This window comes from Mercenaria mercenaria, chromosome 2 (assembly GCF_021730395.1).
Source record: "Mercenaria mercenaria strain notata chromosome 2, MADL_Memer_1, whole genome shotgun sequence".
In the NCBI taxonomy this organism is placed as follows: domain Eukaryota; kingdom Metazoa; phylum Mollusca; class Bivalvia; order Venerida; family Veneridae; genus Mercenaria; species Mercenaria mercenaria.
In genome coordinates this window covers 22,468,032-22,486,459 of record NC_069362.1, presented here as the reverse complement: position 1 = coordinate 22,486,459, position 18,428 = coordinate 22,468,032, and the positions used below count along the sequence as shown (strand labels likewise).

General features: G+C 34.5%; 1 protein-coding gene across 3 annotated transcripts in view; it reads left to right on the top strand.

The window, feature by feature from the left end:
* Nucleotides 1-18,428, top strand: part of LOC123562027 (extracellular matrix organizing protein FRAS1-like) — a 164,551-nt gene that overhangs the window by 80,617 nt on the left and 65,506 nt on the right. For 2 of the 3 annotated variants that reach the window (XM_053532182.1, XM_053532196.1), the window contains exons 3-5: nucleotides 3,048-3,155; nucleotides 4,709-4,798; nucleotides 6,450-6,609. In XM_053532182.1, the coding sequence (XP_053388157.1) occupies nucleotides 3,048-3,155; nucleotides 4,709-4,798; nucleotides 6,450-6,609 (358 nt within the window). Of the gene's footprint in view, nucleotides 1-3,047; nucleotides 3,156-4,708; nucleotides 4,799-5,056; nucleotides 5,076-6,449; nucleotides 6,610-18,428 lie in introns of those variants that run through there. The other variant, XM_053532192.1, reaches the window with a different exon arrangement.

Sequence of the window (18,428 nt, the reverse complement as noted above, 5' to 3'; positions counted from 1 at the left end):
TGATCATTTACTTGATTTGTTTTCCATTTTATTACCTGCCATAAAATCACTGATAAATGTTCCAGTGTTAAAAATGTTAGAAATAACATTTGGTTGTTGATGACCTGATATGTACAGGTTATATAAGAGTTTTGACACATTTACTAGTTTCTTTTTTTTTGTGCAAAATTTATTAATATTTACTGAAAATGCTCCATTGTGTCCTTTGAGTGCAAAAAGTGGTTAACTTTAAAGAAAGTTTACAACTTTCCACGCTGAAGTGACAGTTGATGACAGAAAAAGCAGGCCAGTCCTCCACTTGATTTTTAGCTCATCTGATTTTTTGAAAAAAAATGATGAGTTATTGTCATCACTTGAGCGGTTGTCGGCGTCAGCGTCGGCGTCGGCGTCTGCGTCGGCGTTGCCTGGTTAAGTTTTATGTTTAGGTCAGCTTTTTTCCTAAACTATCAAAGCTATTGCTTTGAAACTTGGAATACTTGTTCACCATCATAAGTTGACCCTGTATCTTGCTTTTTGCAAGATTTATGGCCCCTTTTGTACTTAGAAAATATCAGATTTCTTGGTTAAGTTTTATGTTTAGGTCAACTTTTCTCCTAAACTATCAAAGCTATTGCTTTGAAACTTGGAATACTTGTTCACCATCATAAGCAGACCCTGTACGTCAAGAATCATAACTCCATCTTGCTTTTTGCAAGATTTATTGCCCCTTTTGGACTTAGAAAATCAGTTTTCTTGGTTAAGTTTTATGTTTAGGTCAGCTTTTATCCTAAACTATCAAAGCTATTGCTTTAAAACTTGCAACACTTGTTTACCATCATAAGCTGACCCTGTATAGCAAGAAACATAACTCCATCTTGCTTTTTGCAAGATTTATGGCCCCTTTTGTACTTAGAAAATATCAGATTTCTTGGTTAAGTTTTATGTTTAGGTCAACTTTTTTCCTAAACTATCAAAGCTATTGCTTTGAAACTTGCAACACTTGTTCACCATCATAAGTTGACCCTGTATAGCAAGAAACATAACTCCGTCCTGCTTTTTGCAAGATTTATGGCCCCTTTTGGACTTAGAAAATATCAGATTTCTTGGTTAAGTTTTATGTTTAGGTCAACTTTTTCTCTTAAACTATCAAAGCTATTGCTTTGAAACTTGCAACACTTGTTCACCATCATAAGCTGACCCTGTACAGCAAGCAACATAACTCCATCCTGCTTTTTGCAATAATTATTGCCCCTTTTGGACTTAGAAAATCATTTTCTTGGTTGAGTATTATGTTTAAGTCAACTTTTCTCATAAACTATTAAAGCTATTGCTTTAAAACTTGCAACAGTTTTTCACCATCATAAGTGGACACTGTACATCAAGAAACATAACTCTATCCTGCTTTTTGCAAGAATGATGGCCCTTTTTAGACTTAGAAAATCATGGGTAGGACAATATTTCTATTACACAAAAAAAATCAGATGAGCGTCAGCACCCGCAAGGCGGTGCTCTTGTTTTTACTCATTTTAAATAGCACTACCTAACAGTCATATTGTGAATCATATTTCTTTCTCAGCTTTTTTGTTTTTGGCTTTAGAAATCTGGAGTACAATCAGGGTGGAGAAATATTTTGTTGTAAGTTCAGAATAGTGTCATGTTTAATGTCATAAAAGTGTCCTGCCACAATGTTGGTAATCTTTATATTGCTGAGCTTTCAAATTATATTGTTTTTGTTGCTTTCAACATGGAATATTAAAGGCAGTCACCATCAGCCTGTTACTAACTCAGATGACTGGAATTGTTGGAAACAAATAATAGTTTCAATGAAATTACTGTATCTTGTAAGATCATTAAAGATGGTCTACACCAATTTTGTCAGGCCAATGCAGAACTATTGTTCTGATGTAGCAGGAAATTCCAACTCCCTGGTGTGTGTGGGGGGGGGGTAATTTTTTTCTAAGTTTAAACTTACTTCTAGGCAACGTTATTTTGTCTTGAAAGATCAAACATTCCCCTATGCAGCAAGTGGGCATGTACCCCAATCTAATTATTTCAGGACAGTCTAGTCTTTTGTTACATATTCATTGTTAATGGTTTATATAAAATTCCATATAGATACAGTGATAAACTTTCAAATAATTCCCAGGTCTGACATGTGCCATTATCTATTTTATTACACCATGTCTTCAGTATATTAAACCAAGTGCTCAATATTAAAAAAATGAGTAATTGAGTCACACATAGTTCTTTTTCAGTTTTACAAAATAAAACTTGTACATTTTTTTTTTAACAAAATAATAATGGTTCTAGTACTTAAACACTATCATAAATGTCACACTGTTCCAATTTGTGGCAGGTGTCACAGATGTTAGTGTTGATATCATACACAATGTCTCATGAATGTCTTGAGCCTGGCACCATGCCTGAATGTTTCTGGGTTTTGACCTTATAACAAACATTATTAGATCCTCGAAAGGCAGAGGTTATCATAAACACCTGGTTATAATATTATACATAATTTTTATCTCTCTTTTTTATTTCAAAGCATTTTTGTGTATTCAGTTGCATATCGTGATATATTATATCTCAGTGATTTACTGCCTGAGATCTTCTTATTTCCAGATGAACTATGCTGATACTAAAAACTGCAAAAAATAATGTACCATCTTGTACAGTAACAACCTGTCAACATAGATAATTAATATACCATACTGGCATTTATTTATCTACATTTCATGGCTTAGAGCAATTTATGATTTTATACAATTTTTGAATTTTCCCCTTTTTTAAGAGACTAAGATTTGAGTCATTTTAGATTTTTTACTCCTTTTGTAAAATGATTATCTCCCCTGATTTGTGGATGGGGAGTGTGGCAAAGTAAGTTTTTACTCAGACAACAGAGTCCTGTATTAGTTTTGAAAGGTTGGGCAGAGCAGGGTGGGGCTTAGGGTCTGCAGAGAGCTGATTTCGGGTTACTTGCCTCAAACAATAGGAAGTTCATAACCACACAAATACAATTTCCGTAAGAACTTGGCACAAATGTTACATTTTATTTTGTATATTTTTAGAAACACACAGTGTGGCAGCCGGGACCATGTACTGTATGCACATGTGAGGACCCCATAGTTTTGTGTGAAACAATCAGGTGTACAGACCCACTCTGTGACTATGACAAGGTATCTGATGATTTTTCTGCACATTACCAGCAACTTTTTTTATTAGTTTGGGCAATTAAATGAAAAACTAAATGAAAATCCTTGATTAATCAACATATTTCCACAAATTATCTGAAACTAGCAACAATTCTGTATAATTGTCAGCCTGAATGTTTACTCACACTTAATGCTGGTGTTTTACTATTCAAACATTTGGTAGTAGTCTAATGCATATAGTTTTTGAACCGTCTGTCGGTCTGTCAGTCTGTCGGTCTGTCCGCATTTTTCGTGTGAGGTCCATATCTTTGTCATCGATAGATGGATTTTCAAATAACTTGGCATGAATGTGTACCACAGTAAGACGACGTGACGCGCGCAAGACTCAGGTCCGTAGCTCAAAGGTCAAGGTCACACTTTGACATTAAGGGATAGTGCATTGATGGGCGTGTCCGGACCGTATCTTTGTCATCGATAGATGGATTTTCAAATAACTTGGCCTGAATGTGTACCACAGTAAGACGACGTGTCGCGCGCAAGACCCAGGTCCGTAGCTCAAAGGTCAAGGTCACACTTAGACATTAAGGGATAGTGCATTGATGGGCGTGTCTGATCCATATCTTTGTCATCGATGGATGGATTTTCAAATAACTTGGCATGAATGTGTACCACAGTAAGACGACATGTCGCGCACAAGACCCAGGTCCGTAGTTCAAAGGTCAAGGTCACACTTAGACATTAAGGGATAGTGCATTGATGGGCGTGTCCGGTCCATATCTTTGTCATCGATAGATGGATTTTCAAATAACTTGGCATGAATGTGTACCACAGTAAGAAGACGTGTTGCGCGCAAGACCCAGGTCCGTAGCTCAAAGGTCAAGGTCACACTTAGACGTTAAAGGTCATTTTTCTTGATAGTGCATTGATGGGCGTGTCCGGTCCATATCTTTGTCATTCATGCATGGATTTTAAAATAACTACACATGAATGTGTGACACAGTAAGACGATGTGTCGTGTGCAAGACCCAGCTCTGTAGGTCGAAGGTCCTAAACTCTAACATCGGCCATAACTATTCATTTAAAGTGCCATCGGGGGCATGTGTCATCCTATTCAGACAGCTCTTGTTTTAAAATAAAATTCTTAGGCTAGATCCTTTGGACATACAGAACAATGGAAGACTGTCTGTTCAGATGGTAATGAAATGTGCAACTCCTTTCGTGTAATATACCACTGGCTTATGTATCATTTTTACACAATATCAACAACATCAAATTAATAAACTGCCTGCTGATAATGGTTGTGGAAATTTGGAATGTTTCTGTTGTTGTTAGTGAGTATTACAATGAAGGTTGGCATTTTTTTCATGAAACATGAGAATCATGTTGCAAACTTATTTGATTAAAAAGTTTTGTACAACACATCCCAAAATGAATGCCGCTCCTACATGTTTACAAAAAGTCAGTGTCTTCTGTTTCCAAAAATATAGTCCCAAGTAGCCCGTGTGGAAATTTCAATGCATAAGTTGTGCTTATCCAGAGGGCTGTGTACAGTTTTGTGTTTTAATACTCACTTGCAGGGAGAATATCTACAGATTTCTGCAGACAGTTGTTGTCCTGAGTGTGAAGCCAAATTATCATCATGTACATATCAACAACAAAATATACCTGTAAGTATCAGTAATTCATTTGTGTATATTTAAACTTCAAACGTACCTGTAGGTATATGACATTTCAACAACAAAATATACCTATATAAATATAGGTAATAAACTTGTGTATATATCAACTACAAAGGGAACCTGTATATATAAGTCACTCACTTTTTGTCATCTCAACAACAAAATATACCTGTAAGTATAAGTTAGTAAGTAAGTAAATTCTTTATTTATAGTAATTAACTTGTGTGCATTTCAACTTGTTACATATCAACAACAAAATATACCTGTAATTATATGTTACTGTGTTGTGTATGTTTCAAGAACAAAAATACTTGCAAGTATCTATAAGTCACAATATCAAAATATACCATAATATATCTGTTATGTAAAAATGAACAAGCAGCTATGCCTGTTAGTAGTATATTAATAATATAGAGATGTAAGAAACAGAGAACTAAATATGGAACTTGTTTTTTGTACTTCGACAGCATGGTTCTTCTAAATAAGTGGTACTATGACATTCTGATAATTAAGTTTGAGATAAAATTACAGTAAAGGTGTCCAGGGCTGCCAGTCTTGAGCCACTTGTATGATTGAACATTGTTCTGGGTGAAGAATCTTTTCATGTGAGGATGCTTTCCTTTTAGATTGTACAAGTTGATTGTCCTCTATACATGCTCATCTTTGCTTTTATTACCTGCGGCCTTCAGGCCGCAGGTATATTGGAATGCAACAAGTAGTGTAGCACATGGGGAATGGGTGATATCACGTGATTTTTTACCGATATGTGATTGGTTTATCGCTTTTATGGAACGCCATTTTCGCAATATAGCTGGCAAGCTATATGATATGTAGAGAAATGCTTGTGATCTGAATTCCTCATTCATTATTTCATATAATTTATTCAAACTTTCAGGAATGATCAATATTGATACTTAGTTGTGCATATGAGATTTTTTAAATGCTCTTTAATTTCCTAGATTATGGTTCTGTGTTGTTTTGCTCTATATGTCAACAACGTCCAGGTGAAAGCATGAGTCACATTTGTGATAGCTCTAGTAAAGTGTTTCAATAGTCAAGGAATGTGACCAGCTGAGCTAAAAGTTATGTTATACATGAAAGGGAAATATAGTTATTTTTGCTCAAAACAATGACTTTCAGAATTAAGAAATACCAAATAGCTGTAAAAATAAATTTAGATTAGATTAAAAATAGATTATCTCCTGTTGCAATTCTGTGTATTTCATACTTCTTTGGAAATACATATTTCATAGATCTACTTGTACAACATGTAGAATGGAGTTATATTTCCTACATTAAAGCGTAATGGTATGATAAAAAACAAGCTCGCTATTCACCCATAAGTTACTTTTAAGACTATGGTCACACAAACATCAATAACAATTTCTGGTCTGTATAACTTCTGGCTGCAGGAAATCTTTCAACTTGTACTATCTGGATGGATATCTATGGTCTTCCTTCAGCAGTTGGAGAGGAGAATTATGCCAAGATGATGGTAAAACGTAGTTGCATGTCTCTCTAACTTGTTTAGCCAAAGCAGTAGGCAACTTATAATATGAGATATCACATTGTTTCAAGCATATTTTGATACTTTTGTTACCTACTATCATGTATATCAGTGAATATAATTTTCTTGCAGCATAATACAGAGTGGAATCCAGAGCCGTGTGTGAGCTGTCGCTGTAACGACGGGGAAGTCGACTGTGCCAAATTACCATGCCATTCAAAAACATGTAAACCAGGGGAGATTATCCAGAACCTTCCGGGACAATGTTGTCCGCAATGCATTCCTGCAGGCAGTAAGTAGTCTTCGTATTAAGGGGAGTTAATCATTACAGTAAAGAACGGGAGATTATCCACAATCATTTTGACTTTGCACATTCCTATTTCAAAAAGGGAAGTAAACTAAAACTTTCAACAACTTGTTGGGTTTATCCAGAGCCTGTTGTGCTCAGTGCCAGTGCACTCCAGCAGACTAAATATATGAACAAGGGGAATTAATCTGAGAATAAATCAAGGGAGCAAATCCAGATCTTTTCTTAACCAGGGGAGTGAATAAGCAGCATTGAATTAACCAAGGGAGTTAATCCAAAACTTTCATTTAACAAGAGGATAGGATATTATCTGGAGTCTTGTCCACAGAGCTTGATTCCTGCAGGATTTACTTATGCACATGTGAACCTGTGAATCAATAAGATGTTATTTAAGACTTTTTTTTATATGATAGATTGATGCTATAGGGCAATGTTAATTACAATATGCAAGGTTAAAATAAAGTCACTTAATGTCAATGATCTGTGTAAGGTTCAACACCTGAAGCCTTATGGTGACACCTTAATTGTCAAGTTATGACAGACTTGACAATAAATCATAAATAGGAAGAAAAATCATCATTTTTTTAGTCATGTTTATGTCACCAAGTGATGTTAATTTTTCAATTTAATTTTGAATAACAGAGCTTGAAAGTCATGTCTTCAATCAAGCATCATGGCCACCCATAGACTAAGTCATTCATCAGGACTTGATCTACTTGGTAGTATTCAAAAAGGCATTAGGCATTTAATAGTAAATGCATCTCTTTTTTTTCAGTTTAACAGTCTTGTCCACAAAACATGCACTATGTACCTATGTAGGCTGCAATGTTTAGTCTTTTGACCATGTACACATCTGTACATTCTCTGTACTGTTTTGTCCTGTTCTATCCTCTTTGCCTGTCTGAATGTTTTGCTATTAAAATGTAAAGAAATAGTTCCTTTGATGAAACTCCTAGCTTGAAATAATTTACTTTTTGTTTTAAATACTTAATCAGAATATAATGCACATAAAAGAAGAACTGTGAACAAGAACCACAAAGGACAAATGACATCACGTAGGCCTCATATATTGAGAGCAATATTGAAGTGTGCTTAAAAGCTATGAAATGTTAAAAATTTAGAATTTTGAGTGCAGTCAATAAAATTATGAATAATGATAAAAAAGACAATAAAAATCCACAATCGTGTTATCATTATAACCATTTTATCACCTGTGAAAATGTAATATATCTCACTTGGAGGTCTCCTTATTAAAGACCTATGGACTGCAATTAATAAATAACAAATTCAAGTGTGAAAGTCAATTGTTACCATTCACCTCCTTATTGTCAAATTTATGATTGAGTGGGACTGTGAAAAGCACACAAAATAATAAAACAAAAGAAAAGGAGTTTACATTAATAAGCAAATTAAAGATCTCTGAACCAACTTTGATATTGTCGGACAGTTTTGACGGACATTTTCAATAACTTCTGTTCAAGCTTAACCCTTTGATATCTGGTTAAGCGTAAGAATTATTTCAAAGGGTTTATAAGATTTGCCTGCGCTATCAGTTTTCACAAAGTTTGGATATTTTGTATTTTCTGAAGTATAGTCTGTTTGGTAAATTCTTTGTTTTTGTTCATGTATTGGAGTAAATTTGTCTTGTTTAGCTTTGTATCACAAAGTGGCATCTATTCGAAACCACTGATATATTTATGTTCACACCCTCTATGCCTCTTGCACCCGTCAAAGCATTCCAAAGAAAGACGTTATGGCTCTAAGTGGCCTAAATAGTTATATGTCAAAAAGTACGATCCTGCAGATATTTTAATGGTGAAAATATAATAAAAAAACATTTCAAGAGAATCCTGTCAGAATGACCAATTAGTTTATCAGTAAAAACAATCGCTGTTCTGTACTTGTAAGTAAATTGTATTGCCTATAAATTTTTTACAACCTTAATTGTAGGATGATATGAAATATGACCATCAGTGTTTCATTTCTTTTGATAGGTTATTAGATTTTATTGAGTTATAAAGTTACGGATTTTAGTTTCGTGTTAGTTGCATACTTTCGATGTAAATTTAATAGTAGCAGTTTTTGTAAATTAAGAAATAGTTGGTAGTGCAGATTTCTTATCAGAAAATATAAGAACACTTTAATTGTAATTTTTTACGATAAAAAGCATCATAATTAAAATATCGTACTATCTAAATGTGTTCTATATACCTGTATGAGCTCAATAAACTATGTCAATGTGTTGAATAAAGATTTTTTTTTTGAAAACTTTGGTAAGAAAAATATTTGTAGAACTAATAAAAACCCGCCCGCTTAGCTCAGTAGGTAGAGCGTCGGTCTACGGATCGCGGGGTCGTGAGTTCGATCCTCGGGCTGGGCGTATGTTCTCCGTGACTATTTGATAAACGACACTGTGTCTGAAATCATTAGTCCTCCACCTCTGATTCATGTGGGGAAGTTGGCAGTTACTTGCGGAGAACAGGTTTGTACTGGTACAGAATCCAGGAACACTGGTTAGGTTAACTGCCCGCCGTTACATGACTGAAATACTGTTGAAAAACGGCGTTAAACCCAAAACAAACAAACAAAAAAAGAACTAATAAATAAAGAAAAAAATTTTTGAAATATTTCTGGGCCACATTAATATTTCAACAAGCCCTTGCTTGAATACACTACCAAATATAGCGTGTGGTGTAATGTGAAAAAAAATGTAATATTGAACAAACTTACTGCAGAGTGAATATTATAATGGTTTAATTCATATCTGTCAGTAGTTCTACACCTGTGAAAAATATCAAATATATATCACATATATTTTCACTTTGAAATAAGCAAATATAGTTCACTCTAATATTTCAGTTCATACACTAAAATTAAATAATTCATGAAAATATGTATTGATAAACTGTACAGATTAGCTGTTCCTCTCTAGGTTTTAAATATAAAATGACCCCTGCACATTAACTCATGTTCTGAATGGAAATTTATTTCTTAAAACAAAGCTTTGGATAAAAATTTTCTTAATATTTACAAAAAATCCTATGAAAATTGGGTCTGCAGTAAATATGAAAGCATATTTAAAACCCTCATCATGCTAAACATGGCTGATTCTGCCTTCTGTGCAGTCTGATCATGATCTTCACTGTTCGCTATTCAGTCAGTATCTTTTTGGTAAACACTCCTTTTAACAGTAAATGGTACTGCCAAAATTGAAAGATGGACCTGTTCATTATAGAAATTTAGCTGGGTGAGTATTAAATACAGCGTAATAATGGTGAAAATGGAGGCTGTTACTCAAAATGCTCTCTCATCCTTTGTAATAGACATGATATTTTACTTGAACCAATTAAGGCAATTAGGAAGGTGATTTTTTTGTTGCTCTTTTTCACAGTGTATGGTGTTACTGGATAATGGATAAGTTAAATGTTAATGACCCCTAATTATAGAAACCTAGAAGGATAATTGTCTATATACCATGATTGTCTCCAAGTAGCGGGCGGTAAACCAATGCTCCCTGTACTTGTGTGGTAGATGGCTGACAATTTTACAGTAAATTGATATTAATGGGAAATAAATGTTAAAATTATACAGACCTATAATTAAAGAGTAACATCTTTGACTTTTTGACAAATATATTGTGTCAACTGAGTGATGTATAGACACCAAAGATATTCTTGAGTGAAAAGTTCACTTATGCTTTAGTTACTGTCTTTCATTGTTAGTAATTCCGGCTAAATAAAATAAGGGAGTGGTAATAAGAAACCATGAAATGTCATGGAAACAGAAGAAGTCAGTGTCAGTTTTGTAGATTTTTAGTCATAGAGATAAGCATGTTTTCAAATACAGTATAACCTCTGTTAATGGACCTTATGAAGTGCAAATACTCATAATAATATTGAGCCATGCCATGAGAAAACCAACATAGTGGGTTTGCGACCAGCATGGATCCAGACCAGCCTGCGCATTCGCGCAGTCTGGTCAGGATCCATGCTGTTCGCTAACGGTTTATCTAATTGCAGTAGGCTTTAAAAGCGAATAGCATGGATCCTGACCAGACTGCACAGATGTGCAGGCTGGTCTGGATCCATGCTGGTCGCAAAGCCACTATGTTGGTTTTCCCATGGCACGGCTCATATGTCATTTATTTTCTCTAAATCCGGACTAGACTAATCTAACCTCCCCAAAGCAACAGAATCTGTTAAACTATGGAGTTCCAGTCAGTCCATTCTGAAAGTTCTAGTCTTTCCAACCAGAAAATTGCATTTTTAGCTCATCTGATTTTTTGAAAAAAAATGATGAGTTATTGTCATCACTTGAGCGGTTGTCGGCGTCGGCGTCGGCGTCGGCGTTGCCTGGTTAAGTTTTATGTTTAGGTCAGCTTTTCTCCTAAACTATCAAAGCTATTGCTTTGAAACTTGGAATACTTGTTCACCATCATAAGCTGACCCTGTATAGCAACAAACATAACTCCATCTTGCTTTTTGCAAGATTGATGGCCCCTTTTGTACTTAGAAAATATCAGATTTCTTGGTTAAGTTTTATGTTTAGGTCAACTTTTCTCCTAAACTATCAAGCTTTTGCTTTGAAACTTGGGAAATTTACTTGTTCACCATCATAAGCAGACCCTGTACATCAAGAAACATAACTCCATCTGCTTTTTGCAAGAATTATTGCCCCTTTTGGACTTAGAAAATCTTTTCTTGGTTAAGTTTATGTTTAGGTCAGCTTTTATCCTAAACTATCAAAGCTATTCCTTTAAAACTTGCAACACTTGTTCACCATCATAAGCTGACCCTGTACAGCAAGAAACATAACTCCATCCTGCTTTTTGCAAGATTTATGGCCCTTTTGGACTTAGAAAATATCAATTTCTTGTTAAGTTTTATGTTTAGGTCTACTTTTTCTCTTAAACTATCAAAGCTATTGCTTTAAAACTTGCAACTCTTGTTCACCATCATAAGCTGACCCTGTACAGCAAGCAACATAACTCCATCCTGCTTTTTGCAATAATTATTGCCCCTTTTGGACTTAGAAAAATCATTTTCTTGGTTGAATATTATGTTTAAAACAACTTTTCTCATAAACTATCAAAGCTATTGCTTTAAAACTTGCAACAGTTTTTCACCATCATAAGTGGACACTGTACATCAAGAAACATAACTCTATCCTGCTTTTTGCAAGAGTGATGGCCCTTTTTAGACTTAGAAAATCATGGGTAGGACAATATTTCTATTATACAAAAAAAATCAGATGAGCGTCAGCACCCGCAAGGCGGTGCTCTTGTTTCTGACAAGTTCCAGTCTTTCTGACCAGAAAAACCCAGTCTTTCTGACAACCCAAACCAAAATGGCAAGCTTAATTAAGCAGTTGAAATCTTAACAAGTGTGTGGCAAACTTGTTTCAGCTTGGAGCAAGATTGCGATTGGAACCATTGCAAACATTATTGAAGTTTGCGCAAACTAATTTGCACGCTTCCTGCAACCTGTTTAAAATCTTGCAAGGTAACTGTAAGGTTGTGCACACTTGTGATTGGAACCCTAAGTGATCTTAATTGCGACCTTGCAAGTTTGCACAATCATAACAAGATTGCATTAGCTTTTGCAAGCTTTTGCAATCTTGCAAGCTTACTCAGTCATAACAATATTGCAAGCTTTTGTGCAATCTTGCAAGCTTACACAATCATAACAAGATTGCAAGCTTACGCATACTTATACGAATGTGGACAAAAAGACTCTTGAGAGTCGCTTTCAACCTTTTTATGATCCTGTAAGCTTGCAACACTATCTTCATTAACCTTATTTAGGTTTGTGAGTCAGTTTAACAATGAGAGTCAAAAAATTTAATTATATTTGTACTTCCTTTAATTTGACAAGCTTTACAGTTTAAAGCTTTTGCACTTTTAATGAAACAATATTTGTAGTGATCAGTAGATAAAGAATTAAAAATCAGGGACAATATTTCTTAAAACAACGTATTTTGACATAAAAATAATTAATACAGTCGAATACCGTTACCTCGATATCCAAGGGACTGTAAAAATTGCATCGACGTATCCGAAGTTCGACGTAACGATATTGACTATCTGGGACTACTTTGCACTTGTGTCGGACGTCTATATTGTCATAATATCCATTTTTTTAGAGGAAAAAGAAATGATATAAAACGTAAATACGATTTTAATTTCATTGACAAATAAAACAACTTAATTAAATAGTACATACATACATACAACCTTTTAAGTTTTCAAAATATACGTGTAAACATTAGCATTTTTATTCCTTCCTTAAACAAGTCTAAATGCAGTGGTAATGTGCCTAACTGAGTAGTCATTTTGACTGTGCTTCGATAACGAAAATTTGCCAGTTAGATACGCATATTGTTACTCAATCCTAAATGGCAGATTTTTACTCTGTCAAACAGAAAAATATTTCATCCAAATTAATTGTTATATTGGAAAACAGCTTTCCCGCTTGCACGCTGTTTTATAAGACTAATTATTGGGAATTAAATGCAAACTTCCTGACATTTAAGTTGGTTTAAAAATTAAATAACAAACAATACAAACACACAAACTAACTTGATTATGCTTAATACATCGCTGGACAGCAACAGGTTGATGTTCACACCTTACAAATAACATGGATATTTTTGAAAAGCTGTGATATCGACGAAACCAGTTGTAAAAACAGTACATGTAAGTTGATGGGACTGAAAAAATCACATCGAGCTAAACAAAATATCGAGCTAATCTTATCGAGGTAATGATAAATAATTACATTAAAATATATAGGGAAAAATCGGGACCGACTAAAACACATCGTGCTAACCGGAGTATCGAGCTAACCGATATCGAGGTAACGATATTCAACTGTAATTTGTTAAATGTTTTACCTCACTTTTATACATATCAGAGAAAAAGGTTACAGGATCACAAGCTAGCCGCAAGGTTAATTGTATCAAGATCACAGGATGCCCGCTGCAAGCTTGTGAAGCAAGACGTATCCGTAAACTTAATTTCTATGCGAGTAAGATTGCAGTAAGCTTGCGCAAGCATTTGGCAAACTTTTCACAAGCTTGCCCCATGCTTGTATTTTGGTTTGGGTTAACTTGTAGAGGGTGTCCTTTGTTACTCAGAAACTGTTAACATTTTTCTTTATCATTCTAGAAGCATGAACTATAGGATTTTGTTTTACATTTTTCTTTGTTCGAATACAGTATGAAGGGAATAAAATGGTTTTGCTTGAGAAAAATAATGAGGATATTGCATTTGACTTTTTTCCTCAATCTGATAATCCTTGTTCATTTCCCCCTTTAGTTTTTTTTTTTCACCCTTGTGCTAATGCATTTTGCAGGTAATTCATTCACAAGGAGTTAATTAGATTTGAAATGTAGGGGATTTTATCAGCAATGTTATCTTTAGTCTAAAGTGACTCTTATGTAATAAATTATGGAAAAATTTCATCAGTGGAAATCAAAGCTTTCTCCAGACAATTTGGATTAATTTATGTAGATAGTTTTTGCAGATTTATGTTGATTTCATTTTTGGGAAGTCTGCAGAATTCATTAAAATGATAAAGTACACCCCTGTAGTATCTCTTGCAAAATTCAAACTGATGTAGTTTGCTCACTCACAGAGTAAATATTACAGAATTTATTGTTACAATTTATCTTTTTTTACTGGTTCATTGTAATATTGTCTGTTTTACTTTTGACATAAATAGGTTATAGGTATAACTTTTAATGTATATTTGAATATAAAATAAACTGCATGAAATATAATTCAAAATTTGACTTTCTATTGAACTAATTGTTACTCAAATTTGATATCAGTTTCATTTGAGAATGTAAAAACATGACCCTAGCGGGGCTCGAGCCAAACCCCAGGTGCCCCTCCAGTCATTATTTCATCACAGGCTTTCACCTGGTCAGAACCACCGACCTTCCTTAAGCCAGCTGGATGGCTTCCTCACATGCAGAATTCTGCACCCTAAGTGAGGCTGGAACTCACATCGATGAGGTGCATGTGATTTGAAGCCAGCGACCTTAACCACTCAGCCACGAGGCCTCGAATAAACTTCATAGTCAATTTAATACAGTACTGTATATTTTATGGAAACCTTGCAAAGCTTAAATGCATGAGGTCAGTTAGCAGTGAGCAGAAGACAGATGAATTTTAATTAAGTTTCAACAGATATACCTATCTTCAGGATGTGAAACATCTCAATTTAGTAGCAACTACATTAATGTAGGTTACATGTGTGAGTGTAATATTGCATTTTTAGCTCATCTGATTTTTTGAAAAAAAATGATGAGTTATTGTCATCACTTGAGCGGTTGTCGGCGTCGGCGTCGGCGTCGGCGTCGGCGTCTGCGTCGGCGTTGCCTGGTTAAGTTTTATGTTTAGGTCAGCTTTTCTCCTAAACTATCAAAGCTATTGCTTTGAAACTTGGAATACTTGTTCACCATCATAAGCTGACCCTGTATAGCAAGAAACATAACTCCATCTTGCTTTTTGCAAGATTGATGGCCCCTTTTGTACTTAGAAAATATCAGATTTCTTGGTTAAGTTTTATGTTTAGGTCAACTTTTCTCCTAAACTATCAAAACTTTTGCTTTGAAACTTGGAATACTTGTTCACCATCATAAGCAGACCCTGTACATCAAGAAACATAACTCCATCTTGCTTTTTGCAAGAATTATTGCCCCTTTTGGACTTAGAAAATCAGTTTTCTTGGTTAAGTTTTATGTTTAGGTCAGCTTTATCCTAAACTATCAAAGCTATTCCTTTAAAACTTGCAACACTTGTTCACCATCATAAGCTGACCCTGTACAGCAAGAAACATAACTCCATCCTGCTTTTTGCAAGATTTATGGCCCCTTTTGGACTTAGAAAATATCAGATTTCTTGGTTAAGTTTTATGTTTAGGTCAACTTTTTCTCTTAAACTATCAAAGCTATTGCTTTAAAACTTGCAACTCTTGTTCACCATCATAAGCTGACCCTGTACAGCAAGCAACATAACTCCATCCTGCTTTTTGCAATAATTATTGCCCCTTTTGGACTTAGAAAAATGGTTGAATATTATGTTTAAGTCAACTTTTCTCATAAACTATCAAAGCTATTGCTTTAAAACTTGCAACAGTTTTTCACCATCATAAGTGGACACTGTACATCAAGAAACATAACTCTATCCTGCTTTTTGCAAGAGTGATGGCCCTTTTTAGACTTAGAAAATCATGGGTAGGACAATATTTCTTTTACACAAAAAAAATCAGATGAGCGTCAGCACCCGCAAGGCGGTGCTCTTGTTATAAATAAAGATAACTTTATCAATGTTTAACTTCAAAGGGACTTTCATACTGGTTACATACAACTTAATGTAGGTATAAAACTGCAGCAATGAATAATCCTTTTTTTCTCATTTTCATTTGATAAATACCTCTTATATTTGATTTATGCAAGATACTCTTAAAAACTGTCAAAATTGTTGCACGTAAAGTAATAAACGATAATGAAACAAATTTTATGTGGTATTCAATTTGTACTTCAAATTATTGATTACACTGGCTACCTGAAGAATTTGTTTAATTTTAATTTAATGACATGAAATGAAAAATTTTACTAGGAAATTATATACATATTTATGTTTATTGATATCACCTTCTTACCTAATAGTGGTTGTAATAACATTTGAAAGACTGAATTAAAATATCTTCAAATATGATTAACAATTTGCACCAAAAAACTTATTTTTCAAAGATCTTTGAATTGATATCATTGCAAATGAATTTCTTTGATCACAGTAAATAAGGTGCTTAGGTCCCTGTCTGGAAACTGGATGAATTTAGGGAGAGGGTAAAATAAACAGACAGCTGTTGGGTTTACATGTGGGGAAGTTGTCTATTTTTATGGCACGGGAGAGAGACACAGGAACTTAAATATGATAGCTGACTGTTGTTCATAGTTTACTATATCTGTAAGAATAAAAGAAGTTAAAAGACAGCATGGTACTATGAGAAAGAGGAAAAAGGCTTGTTACAAAGAATGTTAATATATATGTTCAATGGAAATAATATTTATAAGCAGATATTTTTAGCTCATCTGATTTTTTGAAAAAAAATGATGAGTTATTGTCATCACTTGAGCGGTTGTCGGCGTCGGCGTCTGCGTCGGCGTTGCCTGGTTAAGTTTTATGTTTAGGTCAGCTTTTCTCCTAAACTATCAAAGCTATTGCTTTGAAACTTACAACACTTGTTCACCATCATAAGCTGACCCTGTATAGCAAGAAACATAACTCCATCTTGCTTTTTGCAAGATTTATGGCCCCTTTTGTACTTAGAAAATATCAGATTTCTTGGTTAAGTTTTATGTTTAGGTCAACTTTTCTCCTAAACTATCAAAGCTATTGCTTTGAAACTTGGAATACTTGTTCACCATCATAAGCAGACCCTGTACATCAAGAAACATAACTCCATCTTCCTTTTTGCAAGATTTATTGCCCCTTTTGGACTTAGAAAATCAGTTTTCTTGGTTAAGTTTTATGTTTAGGTCAGCTTTTATCCAAAACTATCAAAGCTATTGCTTTAAAACTTGCAACACTTGTTCACCATCATAAGTTGACCCTGTACAGCAAGAAACATAACTCTATCCTGCTTTTTGCAAGATTTATGGCCCCTTTTGGACTTAGAAAATATCAGATTTCTTGGTTAAGTTATATGTTTAGGTCAACTTTTTCTCTTAAACTATCAAAGCTATTGCTTTGAAACTTGCAACACTTGTTCACCATCATAAGCTGACCCTGTACAGCAAGAAACATAACTCCATCCTGCTTTTTGCAATAATTATTGCCCCTTTTGGACTTAGAAAATCATTTTCTTGGTTGAGTATTATGTTTAAGTCAACTTTTCTCATAAACTATCAAAGCTATTGCTTTAAAACTTGCAACAGTTTTTCACCATCATAAGTGGACACTGTACATCAAGAAACATAACTCTATCCTGCTTTTTGCAAGAATGATGGCCCTTTTTAGACTTAGAAAATCATGGGTAGGACAATATTTCTATTATACAAAAAAAATCAGATGAGCGTCAGCACCCGCAAGGCGGTGCTCTTGTTATGTCTGTGAGCATATAGCGATTGAATTATCTGTCCATTTGTACATCTGTTTTGAAAAAAGCAGCTCTTTGTTTACAGTTTAAAGGTAATATGCCATGACAATGCCACTATATCTCACATGGTCAGGCGGTCCTCATACCACAGTAAGTTTACAGAGCTCACTCAGAATGAGCCTTGCCAATGGTTAGCTAGTGTTGGAGCTGTTCTCACAAACAGCCAATCAGATACTAGAGTTTAGAAAATGGCCTCCTAACCAAGTTTTATATAACAGCAGGGCCCTGGTTGGGAAGCCAGTGATTTTAGCTCATAAGTCAAAATTAGGGGATGCTACAATAGAAAAAAGCCTCGGATAAATTTTAATTTGTTTCCATCAAGGACATAAATTGACGTCCTTGGTTCCATCCAGAGATAGAAAATCAAATCTGTGTTTAATATCCAGAACTGTTCAGTTAGTTGTTAGAATTATGCTGATTAATGCAGAAAATTATATTACAAATGAGTTGGGTAAGTCTTACAGGATTTTGCCACTTAAATGCTATAAACAATAATATGATTGCAATAAATTCTCCCGGTTGATGGTCTATAAACACATACTGCTATGAAAATGATAATAAAAGATCATGTTTTACAACTGACTGCAAATTAGCATCTGGAAAAGTTTGAATGGAATTTATTGTACAATAGCATGT